This window comes from Patiria miniata, unplaced genomic scaffold (genome assembly GCF_015706575.1).
Source record: "Patiria miniata isolate m_02_andy unplaced genomic scaffold, ASM1570657v1 HiC_scaffold_5, whole genome shotgun sequence".
Classification (NCBI taxonomy): domain Eukaryota; kingdom Metazoa; phylum Echinodermata; class Asteroidea; order Valvatida; family Asterinidae; genus Patiria; species Patiria miniata.
In genome coordinates, this window is record NW_024037072.1 from 23,006,974 (window position 1) to 23,020,943 (window position 13,970).

At 38.0% G+C, this 13,970-nt stretch overlaps 1 protein-coding gene across 1 annotated transcript; it reads left to right on the top strand.

The window, feature by feature from the left end:
* The first annotated feature begins 7,517 nt into the window (after positions 1 to 7,517).
* Positions 7,518 to 13,229, top strand: LOC119741295 (NLR family CARD domain-containing protein 4-like). The gene is made up of 3 exons (XM_038217046.1): positions 7,518 to 7,536; positions 8,103 to 8,186; positions 8,496 to 13,229. The coding sequence occupies exons 1-3, from the start codon at positions 7,518 to 7,520 to the stop codon at positions 11,720 to 11,722; spliced, it is 3,330 nt and encodes a 1,109-aa protein (XP_038072974.1). The 3' UTR covers positions 11,723 to 13,229.
* Positions 13,230 to 13,970: the final 741 nt, after the last annotated feature.

Below are 13,970 nucleotides of genomic sequence, written 5' to 3' on the forward strand. Positions count from 1 at the left end.
TTTGTCAAACATAAAACGCAAGGTTTTCTGTTTTGATCATGTGTTTCTGGATTTTCACGCTATTATATTTCTTATTTTGCCAATTTCGCGCGAAAACTTGTTTGAAACTGAAATTGGCCTTCCACATAATTTTATCCGGCGGATTTTTCATTTACAATCGATAAACTTACATGAATCAACTTTGGATGACAAGAAGAAATAACTTTCATGAGAAATTCAATAGGCCTAAATTTCACAACACACATTTTTGTCAAGTCCCAAACATTTTGTTTTCGAAAGTGTTTTAAACTTGGAAATGTTTCGTTGTGGAAGATAAGATCAAATAAACGCTACAGAAACATCATTTTGTTCAAGAATATTGAATTTCTTATATGTTACTAAATCTCAGTCAAATTGATTGAAATCTATCAATAAAAACGATGCTTCAAATTACGATCAAGGCGCGCGAAAACAGTCAATTATTCTACCAGGGGCAGTTCCACCAATTTTGTTGTTCCAAGAATTAAAGGGCAAGAGTGCACTTAATTGTTTTATACCGGAATTCATCAATGGAATTTACTTCCAAACAGCATCAAATGTTCCAACAATCTTCCTCATTTTAAAAGGGCAGTGAAAGAACATCTCTCTTCTTATTAATTTTGTTTTTTAAGCAGCTGAGATTGTTGTGATTTCTGTGATTTTTTTCTTTAAATTATTTTTCTGTTGCTAGATCCAGTGCAATTTATTTTTTGAACTTTTTTATTTGTACTTGTACTTGTATGTGTGTTTTTAAGGACCCCGATGGAATTAAGCCGTCTTATAAACAGCTTTTCGGGTTATCCTTGGCTTTGTATTTACATGAAATGCGTTCGTTTTTTATACCATTGTATGTTTGTTTGTTTTTGCCAAAATAAATAAATAAATAAATAAATTCCGTTGCTAAAGCCGTTGTTAAGCACGAATCTTGCGCACGCGCACTTTGGTAATGAACACCATGAACATACATGGACATGAACTCCCAGCACTGTTTAATATATTGTCACAAACATGAACTCTGCGCCTGCAATCGCTGGTTGGTATGGGAACGAGACGGGCAAAGTCTGGTTTACGCCACTACAATCAAATCCAGAATCCAGTCTGAACCGGTTATGTATACGCAGGGTGATCGTTTTAGCCGATTTTCGGCTAACTTTGACAGAATTTTTGTTAAAAAACGAGTTTGACAGAAAATTTGACAGAATGGATTTTTTTTGGGCAGATTTCTGGCAGAATTCTGCAAAAATGGTTATTTGACAGAAAAAACAGCAAATTTGAACAAAAAAGTGTACCTTTATTTAAAAAAAAAAATCAATCCTTTCAAACAAACCCTTGCATAATGGGACAGGTTGGCTAGTCTAGGTTCTGAGGTTTTTGATCCGCGTTTTGCCCGAAATTTTCCAATACTTTCACAACATTATTATGTGACTAGATTGTTTATGTAATATGAATCTTAATTAGAGCAATACTACCAATCTGCATGTGATTTTAAATGTTTATAGTGTATTTCGATTAATTCTGGGGAATTTGGCAGATTTTTAATAAATCTGACAGATTTTTGATGTGCATTTAGCAGAATTTGGCTCTGACCTTACGGTCACCCTGGGTATACGGCACTGGCAAAGCATTCCAACAATAACCACTTGAATACCAGGCCTATTTCCTCAACAGCTAATTCTTCTCAGACAAATGGTAACTGCCGGAAACAAAAATTCGCATTCATCACATTCCCATTCACATTTCGAAATACAAGATTTCTATCTGCACCTTCTCAAATTGCACTGGATTCATTGCAGGCGAGGATTCTTCAGCCTAAGTTAGATACACTGTCAGTTGAAGGTAAGATACAGTTATTAAATGCATTTGAATATAATGTAATATTGTACGTGACATGATAGCAAGGTATGCAGATTTTAATGGCGTTTACAGGTTTTTGCTTTGGTTCGAGGAAATGCTATTGAAGTTGTCGTGTTTTAAATATGGGAATCGTGAATTGTGTTTAGGGTAAGCTTGTTTACGCATACATTTGTGTATTGGAATGTTAGATTTCGTTGATATTTGTATTTTAAATCCAAAGTGAGGAAATTATTGATACCGAGCGAAAGGAACACCGCCCTGCCCCTCCATTCAACACATGCACCAAATTAAATTAATCGACGATTACCCGAAGCGCATCTACCTATTTATTAAGAAAACCTAGCTCAAAGTTTAGATAGGACTGGACATGATTTTGGCCGAAAGAAAACTAGTAGCTTGAAGGTGGTTTAAAAAAAAAAAAGATAGTGGATATATTGCCGGAGCAATGCCGGCACAGGTGTGGAAGGTAATTCTGTCCCCCTCCAGGTAATTCTGTCCCCCAGGTTTTTTTTTGTCCCCCTCTTTTGAAACCCAGAAGGCCAGTTCTCTTTATTGTTTTTATGAATTCACTCTACAAGGTATGCATTTTGGACTTTTAGTCTGCCCTTCATGAATATAAAAATATTTAATTTGGTCTATTGGATGATGTGTGAACACAATGTTTCGATTTGGAGTACGGTGAAATCTATCGCGATTCTACCGCGATAGGTCAATACAGCGGCGATGCATGGCGATGGCCCTCGTCTCATTGATACATCGCCTACTTGGATTGGTCTGCGTGTTCCCATCATAGCGCCAAACGAAATTTCCTATTGGATGAATTTCCATTGTAGAGGGAGACGCATATGTACACATGTGATAATCACTGCCACACATCTGCTCTCAGTACATACTATACTGCATTGGGACACATTTACCAGGGGGACACTTTCACCGTTGGGCAGGGGGGCATTTTTACCTGGAGAGGGACAAATCTACCTAGGTAAAAGTGTCCCCCCGGACACATTTACTGGGTCACGAGCCGGTAAATGTGTCCGGGGGGACACATTTACCGGGGGGACAGAATTACCTGTCACACCGGCAAGCTAACTTTTACTAAAGGTTTGCCGGCGGCAATCCATATCAACAGAGGGCGCTGTACTCTCTAAGATAGGGCTGAATTATAAGATATATTAAATTACCACCAATGGTTATGTAGCACACTTGGCCCAGTGAATATGCAACGGATCTCTCGGGAAGACCCGGGTTCGATCCCGATCCCCGCTGGCGACATTACTTAGGTTTCCCCCCCCCCCCCCATGCCCCAAAAATAAGAATATTCTTCTTTTATTATTTTAACTTGTCTCAAACAGTTTATTGCAGTGTATTATACATTTTCTTTTTCAGATTTGTGGCTAGTGGAGGATTTTTTTTTTAAAGAGAAATAAAGTCTGAAATTGTAAAATGATTCCCATCTTGTCAATACGAAGTTACAGCGATAATGTTGGCATGGAGCCAGACTAAAATTTGTCACCGGAAATTGCCTCAAGTACCCAAAAAATATTAACTGCGCATGTTCAGTGCATATCCGGCAAGCTAACGTTTACTAAAGGTTTGCCGTCTCCGGCAAAATATCCACTGCCTTAAAAAAAACCTATAGTTTTGGCATACTTTTCTTTTACCTACGGTACATTAGCAACGGAATATGCTCCCTGCACCCCAAATGGGCACAAATTTTTCTCCATCTTCTTAAAATGTAGAGAAGCCACTGAGTTACAACTTCAACAGATTAGTTGTTTTGCTCCCTGCTTAAGATTGTGAGCAATTTTGTTGCTTCGAGTCTTCGAATGAAACAAATATGCATGACGAGCAAATGATCCTATTTGTACCTTTAAACATTACAGTAATCTTAAATTGGCCGGTTCCGTCCTGGTGTGACTTAGTGTTCGGTTTTTTTTCTGAGGAATTGTCCATAGTGTCTCCGTCTTTTCTATTCTAATTGTTTTTCAGTTAAATTTTGTCAACTTTTTCGGTAGTTCGGCGAGCCACTCAATAAACAGCAATGGCAACATCATCCAACACGACAACGGTTTCAGTTTCGCCCACCGTAGCCAAACCTACACCTGCAGGGTCTGATGGATTGACAGCTGGAGAATGGGCAGGAATTGGCGTTGGAATTGTTGGTGCCTTGATAGCTGCGATGGCCTTCATTCTGGGAATATGTGAGTATGATTAGATAATCGCTACTAAACTTAAATTATTTCAGGGCAGGGGACTACAACGGAAAACAAATATACGAAAACGTGGCCCTGAAGTTTTCTGGTAATTCATTTAAATTTTGTTATTTATTTTGTTTATTGGAAAGGCTGTTTTTTTCCTTGAGCAATGAAACAAGACGAAGCAAGCCTAGTAGTGTTGGTTTTAGTGTGTACAGAATTCTATTCAATTGATCCTGAATTGCTAAAAATATTCGTAGAAAAAGCTGTAGTGGTAACGTAATTGAAACTAGAGTTTCGCGTTTGTTTAGTTACAAACGCAGAGTGGTCGGGCGGACAGCCTTTTCATTATACACTGCCCAGTTAAGTTAAGAATATATGTTTATGTAGAAAAAAGGATCAGGACATTAAAACCCTTCAAGTACAATCAATGTTTCAAAAAGGTATCTTTAACGGTGTAATAAATTTCAGTAAACATTCTATGTGCACAAAAAGTTATTTCTGGTTTAATGACGTCATCAGTCAAAAATGGTGAATGAATACTGATAAAGTTCGGAGAGGATAATTTCTCATTGTAAAGTTAAAATAACGTATGAAAATATAGGAAATATAATTGTTTGTATTAATAACACCTAACTTCCGGTTTGATGACGTATTTATAACACCTAACTTCCGGTTTGATGACATCACAGCATTAGAGATCCAAAGGTGAACATTGTAATGGATATCATTATGTGGACTTCGGAAATATGACAGGGATCAAATGATAAAATTAAATTAAAACTATGATCTTTTTCAAATTCTCCTTAAGGCAACTTCCGGTCTGATGACGTCATGAATTTGAAACCTTGCCAAGTTATCTGTGGTTAATCAGAGAATGTCAAGGTGCGATTTGGTAAAATTTGGACGGATGGTTTTACAATTAAAGAAGGGAAACTCTATTTTATGTGCCGATAGGGGGCGCCCTTTCGGATGATGACGTCATCACACTGCTTTTTGCATCTTGCATTCCTCACTAAACACTTTCATAATATATATGTCTGTAGTAAAATGCTTCCGCTTTTGAGTTATATTCAGTTTTTATTGCACTTCCGGTAACACCGGAAGTAAAGGTCAAGCAGTTTTGCGTCCGGGAACACGAAATGTTTCTCACGGTATAGTCTACAACCTCACGAAAAAACGAACACAATACTCTATTTAGTTCACAAGATATAAAGCAACCTATTTTGTCAAAATTTGCCCTTAAATTGCTTGTAATTTGATACCTGATGACGTCATGATGACGTAACAAAATTTATAACATCTTCGTAACACGGTACAGGTTCACACAAGGTTTTGTGATCATACCGTGAACCGTTTGGAAGAAATGTTGCCTTGTTTTGATTTCAGGCTAACGTCTTCATTTTGAATTCACCTAACTTTGACCTTCCGGTAGACCCGGAAGTAAAGGTCAAGCGAGTTCACGTACACGACAAAAACTGTTAAGCGTTTAATGGTCTATTTGATTGCAGAATACAAACATCATTGAATATTTAGTTCAAGAGTTATAGGTGAAAGTAATTGGTCACTTTTTCAGATAAAATCACTTGTAATTTGACACCTGATGACGTAATCATGACGTCAGAGTAATATGCACCACTAGGGATGAGGGTCGATATATATTGAAAGTTACAAGTTCATACCATATACCGTTTAAGAGAAAACCCGCGGAGAAGTATTGTCCGGAAAAAAAAAAAAAGAAAGAAAGAAAGAAAGATTAATCGTAACAGATCCAAAGAGTGGTCGGGTTGTGCCCGACCACTCAACAAACAATCTACTGTAGCCATAGTGCATGCAGACTTGACATTACCTGCACATGTATCATGAAAGTGCATGAAACAAGCCTTGCGAGTGTAATACACATCATGTAGCTTGTACATACAATGACTAATCAAGCCACGTAATGTTGGTCCAGCAAGACCAAGTGAGCGTCAGTCAGTCAGTGGGTCAGTCTGTGACCAGCAAAAAAGGTTACTTTTGCAGGGTCACGCATGCTTGGTCTTAACTTCCTTTTCGCTCAATACCTGTGCCAATTCCACCCAATCAGAATTTTGGGAAAGCGAAAAGTAGGTTTTGGTTTTGGGTTAAAACCCATTGAGTGCCCCTTCAGAACACGAGGCTCCCCGATGCCCCCCCCCCCAGTCAGCGCCCCAGTTAACTACTGCTGCCCCTCCTTTATCGATTTAAACTTAAAGTCGGTAAAGCTGGAATATTTACTTTCAGGAGTGATTAATATACTACATGAGGCTGAGCGTTTATCGGTTTAGATGTTACAGTTAAGTTAAAGTGAAAATCACGAACCAAGACTTATATTACTTTACTGTAAAAGTGAATGGAATAAATAAATCTATCAAAGTCGATTTCATGAAACAAGCCCCGTCCCTTACATTTTCATTTATTATCAATGCGTGGTATGTACACGCGACACATTTTACTTAACATCGGCCTTAATCGTTGAACTATATGGTTTATTGTCTTCCTCTCTCTAGTGAGATATTTATACGGAGATAATGTTGTTGGTAGACGTCGAAAGCGGAAGACAAAAGGTATGAATTGTTTTTTCTTACTCAGCATAAAGTGTTTCCCACACCGAAAAGCAAAAGAACCAAGTGAACAATAAAAAAAAATACATTCACTACAGAGAGCCAATTAATAGCAACTTGACCAAAATAGAAATTCACTTCTTCAATGTATTTGTAGAGCGGCGGCGTCGCTCATCAAGGAGCCAGGAAGACGACAGTGAACAAGGGACACCGCTTACTGACATGCCTACTGGTTCAGAAGGTAAATCCCCACGCAGTTCGATTATTGACTCTGAGAATCTTTCGTATAATAATACGCACGTTGTCAACAAACATTTGATACCACCTATAAAGACTAGATAACGGCACACCGAACCATTGGCGTAATCAGTGCTCATTAGTAATCTACAGGGTTGGCGATTTTTTTTGTTATAACAAAAATCAGATTTTGTTTATTTAAATCAGAATATTTAAATTTAAATCAGACTTATGTAAATGTATTTTTTTTTAACTTTCAAAACATTGATTTGTCCCAAATTTTGTCATAATCTTCCCACACACCCTTATACTCATCAACAAGGGAGTTTTCAGATTCCTATAATACTCATCATCGACAAAACTCAAGTCAGTATTCGGAAAATGTCAAACAAAAATTCCCAATTAACATTGATGAAGGTCTTTTTACTCAGCACAAAGTGATTCTCACACCGAAAAACAAAGGAACCAAGTGACCAAAATGAAGAAAATAAAAAATATTCACTAGATGGAGCCAATTAATTGCAACTTGACCAAAATTGAAATTCACTTCTTCTATTTATTTGTAGAGCGGCGGCGTCGCTCATCACGGAGCCAGGAAGACGACAGTGAACAAGGGGCACCACTTACAGGCATGCCTACTGGTTCAGAAGGTAAATCCCCACGCAGTTCGATTATTGACTCCGAGAATCTCTCGTATAATAATGCGCATATTGTAAACAAACATTTGATACTACATTTAAAGACGAGATAACGGCACACCGAACCATTGGCGTAATCAATGCTCAAAAGTACGTTACAGGGTTGGCTTTTTTTTTTTTTTATGACAAAAATCAGATTTTGTTTATTTAAGTCAGAATATTTAAATTAAAATCAGACTTATGTAAATGTATTTTTTTTTTTAACTTTCATAACATTGATATTTCCCAAAATTTGTCATAATCTTCCAACACACCCTTACACCCATCAACAAAGGAGTTTTCAGATTCCTATAATACTCATCATCGACAAAACTCAAGTCAGTATTCGGAAAATGTCAAACAAAAATTCCCAATTAACATTGATGAAGGTCTTTTTACTCAGCACAAAGTGATTCTCACACCGAAAAAACAAAGGAACCAAGTGACCAAAATGAAGAAAATAAAAAATATTCACTAGATGGAGCCAATTAATTGCAACTTGACCAAAATTGAAATTCACTTCTTCTATTTATTTGTAGAGCGGCGGCGTCGCTCATCAAGGAGCCAGGAAGACGACAGTGAACAAGGGACACCACTTACAGGCATGCCTACTGGTTCAGAAGGTAAATCCCCACGCAATTCAGTTATAAACTCTAAGAATCTTTCGTATAATAATGCGCACGTTGTAAACAAACATTTGATACAACCTTTAAAGACTAGATAACGGCACACCGAACCATTGGTCATAATGCTCATAAGTACGTTACAGGGTTGGCGATTTTTTTTTATTTAACAAAAATTACATTTTGTTTATTTAAATCAGAATATTAAAATTTAAATCAGTATTTGATTCGGAATGAACTGATTGCAACAGGGAACGAGAACTTTCTGTCACTGATATTTCAAATTTCTTGTATTACTCTACATTGCAGAAATGGGTCAGTCAAGCACAGAGAGAGGACAACAATCAGGATGCAGTACACTACACGAGGCTCGACCTGATCCAGCCCAACTTGCTGCAGATAAGTGCGAGGAGACGCTAAAATATATCTATCAAAATACGGGTAGTTACGTGCAGATGATGCCATGGATGGATGATGACAAAAAACATATTATGGACATCTACACTAAGTTACAATTAGAAAAGGGCGATTATGATTTAAAGGGAAAAGTAGAAACATACGAGGATATTTTCGAAATCAAATCCAGAGATGGTCATCCAATTATACGGGCAATTTTGAGAGGATTGGCTGGTCTAGGTAAAACGACTCTTCTCGATAAAATTGCTTACGATTGGGCTTGTGGCTCTGTCACTGTACTGAAGAAATATAAGTTAGTTTTCGTATTGAAAATGCATTCTCTGACACAGGATTCAGATGTAATAGACTCAGTGTTTGATCAGTTATTAGATGAAAAGGACATAGATAAAGAAGAGTTGAAATCCTTCATTACGACCCAGCCTGACGAAGTTTTGTTTCTGTTGGATGGTTTTGATGAATTCAAGACCACTGAACTTGATGAGACGAAATTCGGTTCACTTCTCAAAATGCTTAATCGAAAGGGTGAGTATGACAAATGCAGTGTACTTGTAACAACTCGCCCCTCTCACTATGACAAACTGGCAAAGGGCTCTTTGATTGAGAGGCCCTTTGTTCTTGTGAATGTTTTGGGGTTTAACAAAGATGACATTGAGGAATATGTGCACAAATTTTACTCTGAAGAAAGTTTCCGAGCTTCTGGGCTTCTTGAGAGGATAAAATCCTCGGAGGTTCTGTACGATTTGGCAAGGAGTCCCATGATACTGTTGTTGATGTGCTTGTTATGGAGAGTGAGTTCCGAACTCCCCGATACAATGTCACGCTTGTACGATGAGGCACTAAAATACATATTCAAACGAAAGATAAAAATGATATCTCCAGAAGAAATATCAAAGCTCATTATTGCGATTGGAAAGGTTGCTCTGCGTGGCCTTCTTGCATCTGATCAAACGCTTTCATTTCGGGAGGAAGATTTTGATCCAGATGTGCTTCGTATGGCTATACGAGCTGGCATCCTCACCAGCCAGCGAGTACAGAAGAAAAAAAGCCTCGATACGAGTAACAGTGTTTATTTCATTCATAAGACATTCCAGGAATTCTGTGCTGCCAAATTCTTCCAAAGTGAAGACTTTAGTGAAAAAGATGACGAACAATTTGCAAAGTTCTTTCATCAAACCCGTAAGTCAGTAGGATTTGATTATCTCCTGCGCTTTTGCTGCGGTGACAAAGATGGACGCCGTACAAACTCAATTTTGCAATTTTTGTTAGATAAAGTAGAACATGCGGGAATTCTTCACGATGGAAACTTACAATTAGCCCTAAACTGTTACTTTGAGAGTCAGTCCCAGACATTACCACCGTTGCAGTTAATCAATTCGGTTTTGGCATACACAATCACAATCAGAGATTTCAGTAGTGATTATTTCACATCGTTGATGTACTTCTTTAAAAACGTTACTGACCACACAAAGGCTGACGAGAACGCTTACTTTGAAAAGGTTCACAGCCTGGAAATACATAGCGTGGTAGCACGAGAGAGTAGCTTACTGCGATTTGGTGCACAATTTGCATGCTACGTGAACAAAATGACACATCTTTCGGAATTAAATGTAGATCTCTTAGTAAAAAATCCGACTGGTCAACGCATTGAAAGGAACTGTGTGTTAGAATTTTCCTCTCTACGCATGAACGAATTAACGCAGCTGAAGAATGTGAAATTATACAATTTCGACTTCGCAAGTAACGACACGAAGAACATTGTTGGGGCACTTAGTCACATTCCAAATCTTTACTTGAATTTGTCTGACAATGTGACTCTTACTGGTTCAGGGGATTCGTGGACTCACTTGGCGGCATTAAAAAATGTCGGGGAAATAAAATTTTCTTCCTGCAATTTGAAAGGGGATGACGTGGAGCACATTGCCATGGCGGTGAGTAATCTGACTAACCTCGTTAAATTGGATCTGTCTCGCAACAAGACTCTTGCTGGCTCATGTAGTTCATGGTCTAGCCTGGCGAAAATGAAGAATATCCAGCAGCTCTGCTTGAGTGCCTGCAAATTGACGTGGGATGACATGGATCCCATTTCCGCGGCACTGAGTAATATGCCCAACCTTGTTGAATTGGATCTGTCTTACAACAAGAATCTCACTGGCTCATGTGGTTCATGGTCCCAGTTTGAAAATATGAGAAGTATCAAGAAACTCATCCTGTCTGGATGCTCATTAGAAGAAGATAACATAGAGCACATTGTCATGGCACTAGGTAATATGCCAAACCTTCTTGCGTTGGACTTGTCGAGCAATATGCTTCGTTACGATGGTGAGGCATTATCTCATTTGAAGAAAATAAAGAATCTCCAAAACCTGGACTTGGGATACTGCAAGTTGACGGGAGATCACATTGAGCACATCGCCAGGGCACTGAAAAATATGTCCGACTTTGTGGAGTTGGATCTGTCGCACAATCCGACTCTCTCTGCGTCAGGTGGTTTATGGTCTCAGTTTTCGGAAATTAAAAACATTCAGGTACTGAAAATTATCTCTTGCAACTTGACAGTGGGTGACATGGGGTACATCACTATGGCCCTGAGTAAAATATCCAACCTTGATGAATTGGATCTGACTGGCAATCAGGCCCTTGGAGGCTCAGATGACTTATGGTCTCACCTAGCAGAATTGAAAACTATACGTAAACTGTGTTTGCGTTCCTGCAATTTGATAGCGCGCGATATGGAGCATATTGCCGTGGCACTGAGTAATCTGCCCAACCTTGAAGAATTGGATCTGTCTTACAATGAGATGCTTGCTGGTTCGAGCCGTTCATGGTCACACTTAGCTCAAATCAAAGCTCTCGGCAAACTGGTCTTGAGTTGCTGCAAATTGAAAAGGTTTGACATAAAGTACATTTCCGCGGCACTAAGTAACATGCCCAACCTTGTCGAATTGGATCTGTCTGGCAATTTCACCCTTGCGGAAGCACGTCGTTTATGGTCTCTCCTGACCGATATGAAACAGCTTCAGATTTTGTCTCTGAAATCCTGCGATTTGACCGCTGACGATAAGTCACGAATCAGGCTTGCACAGTCCCAAATGACCAACTTGGTGAAATTAGAGTATTAGCCGCCACAGCTTTCCTTTCTCAAATGGCTTCAGCGGAGTCGACAAAAATGTAAAGGAAGATTTTGTTGATTGTAAACCGCACGTCAAGTTAATAACCGAAAAATGCCTAGATGGCAATGTTAGTATAAAAACAGCCTTGCGCAATTTCGTGTAGGCCTATACCCTGAATTATGTCATCTTTCGATTAAATATTATACATTGGGCAATTATTTCATAATTGTCGAGAAAGCAGAATTTATTTATCTAGTCGTCGTGACTTACGACGTCCGTCATCAAAACCATCGTGCAAGAATGTTTCCTGAAAAAATAAAAGTGAAACCAACTAAAATCAAGTTCGGATTTTAAATGAAAAACCTTTTCATAACACAAATCACAATATCACGTTTATATAGTCAACTTGGCCGTGTGGCAATGTACCAACCGCGATTTCCATTTTTTGCACAACAGTGTTCTTTTCTCTCATATCTTCCAAGCCTCCAAAGCTGCAGGCGCTGCTAAGTACATGATTTTCTGCTAAAACAGTGTTTTCGTCTATTTCGTGAAGACTGTACGCAATAAGCACATCAAAATTCACGTGCGCGGGCAATATGTAGCATAATTTTGCACATTCACAGCATCAAATAGTGCTTAAGGTTTGCACAATTTTCTGCTACACTATAAGTGCAACTTTTCTGCTAACCGTCAAGCAGCGCCACGAAACCAGTTCTCTACAGTGATGACGTCCATGGCCAAAGATCTCAGAACAACTTATCAGTATAATCATACCATCTGACAAATAACACATCTTAAACAATAACGTCGAAAACAGTGGTTAATGTTCGATGTTCTGTCAAATAACACAAATGTCAAGAAATGACACATTTCCTTTTTTTCTCTAGACGGACATAATCGAATGAATGCAAATATCACAACTGTAGGCTACATGGGATGATGAATAACTTACGAAATTGACACACCAAACGTACTACCTATGAATGTATTACAGGTCGATCTAAGAGAAAACGGGCAAAGACACGATATTTTTGGTAGTATATATCCTTGAGACAAAGCCTGTTTTGATTTTGCCCATAAATAATTGGATAACCCTCTCATTAAGTGCGCTATACCAGTTACTCACTGTGCTGTTGTTATGTGTTTTTGTATATAATGTGCCTGTATTGTGTGAAATGCATCTAGGTATAGATACATCGAAGTATAGGTATCGAAGCAGTGTTTTGATATATTGCCACTGTATATCACGCAGGCCTGTATATAATGCCATCAAGAAACAACGTTTATAGTTATTACACAATGTTTTTGTAAAAATTTGAGTTTTAAGTTTGGAGTTTAGAAAATGTGTATGATGCAGGGTGAGTCAAAAAGAAAGTGACCTGGATTATTTTTCCTTTCTTAAAAAAACAATCAAATTTGATACACCAATGAAGTATGAAGTATGTTTAAAACAGTATGTTCTTCTACTCATCTGCGGGAAAATAACTGCGATTCGTGCATGCTATCAGAAGTTGCATGTTTTACTAAAAGAACACTTTTAAAGCTGTCCATGGAATGCCACTGGAAGCTATATTGAGCTGAGTGAGAATGACATATTACACACACATGCATTCAAATATAAAACTGAGATTTTAATAATTTGAGTCAAGGTTGACACATTATTTTTACTGTCAGATTTATGTTTTGAATATGAGGAACAAGTCATTTTTCCCCTGAAATATTGATGGCGATTTTTGTCTGTTGTCCTTTGCAAGTTTTTGTTCATTCATAGAGGTGTGAAAACTCCCTGTTTCATGGTATTTAATGGGTATTCATCAGTTTGATCAGTGGTGGACGGCTGAGTTTTGTGATATATTATTAAAACATGGGAATAGGGTATGCAAATTACGTGAAATTATCACAGTTACTAGTCAATAACATGTACTTAATCCCTATGTTATTTTTATAAAATGGAGCGAGCCACACATTTTTGTTAAATAACTTTTTTTTCATTTTGGTCATGTTCGTTTTGACTTAACCCTGTAGTGATCAATAACGCATTCATAGACGAACAAGTGGTGTTCAGTGTAAAAAAAAAGAAGAAGGAATGTCCAAACCTTTGATTCTGGGGGTTTAAAGGAAATGTGTTATTGGGAGGTTATCAATTCAAAAACACTTATCCTTAATTAAACACAATAAAGCCAGTTTGTATTCTATAAACACAGTGAATTAGAGTTTACAGCTCAATGACTTGTATTTTGGAGGATACATTGAACAG

Excerpts from the sequence above, each read along its gene's own strand:
- LOC119741295 (XM_038217046.1), top strand. Across the intron at positions 8,187-8,495 it reads CATGCCTACTGGTTCAGAAG|AAATGGGTCAGTCAAGCACA; the intron begins GTAAATCCCCAC and ends TCTACATTGCAG.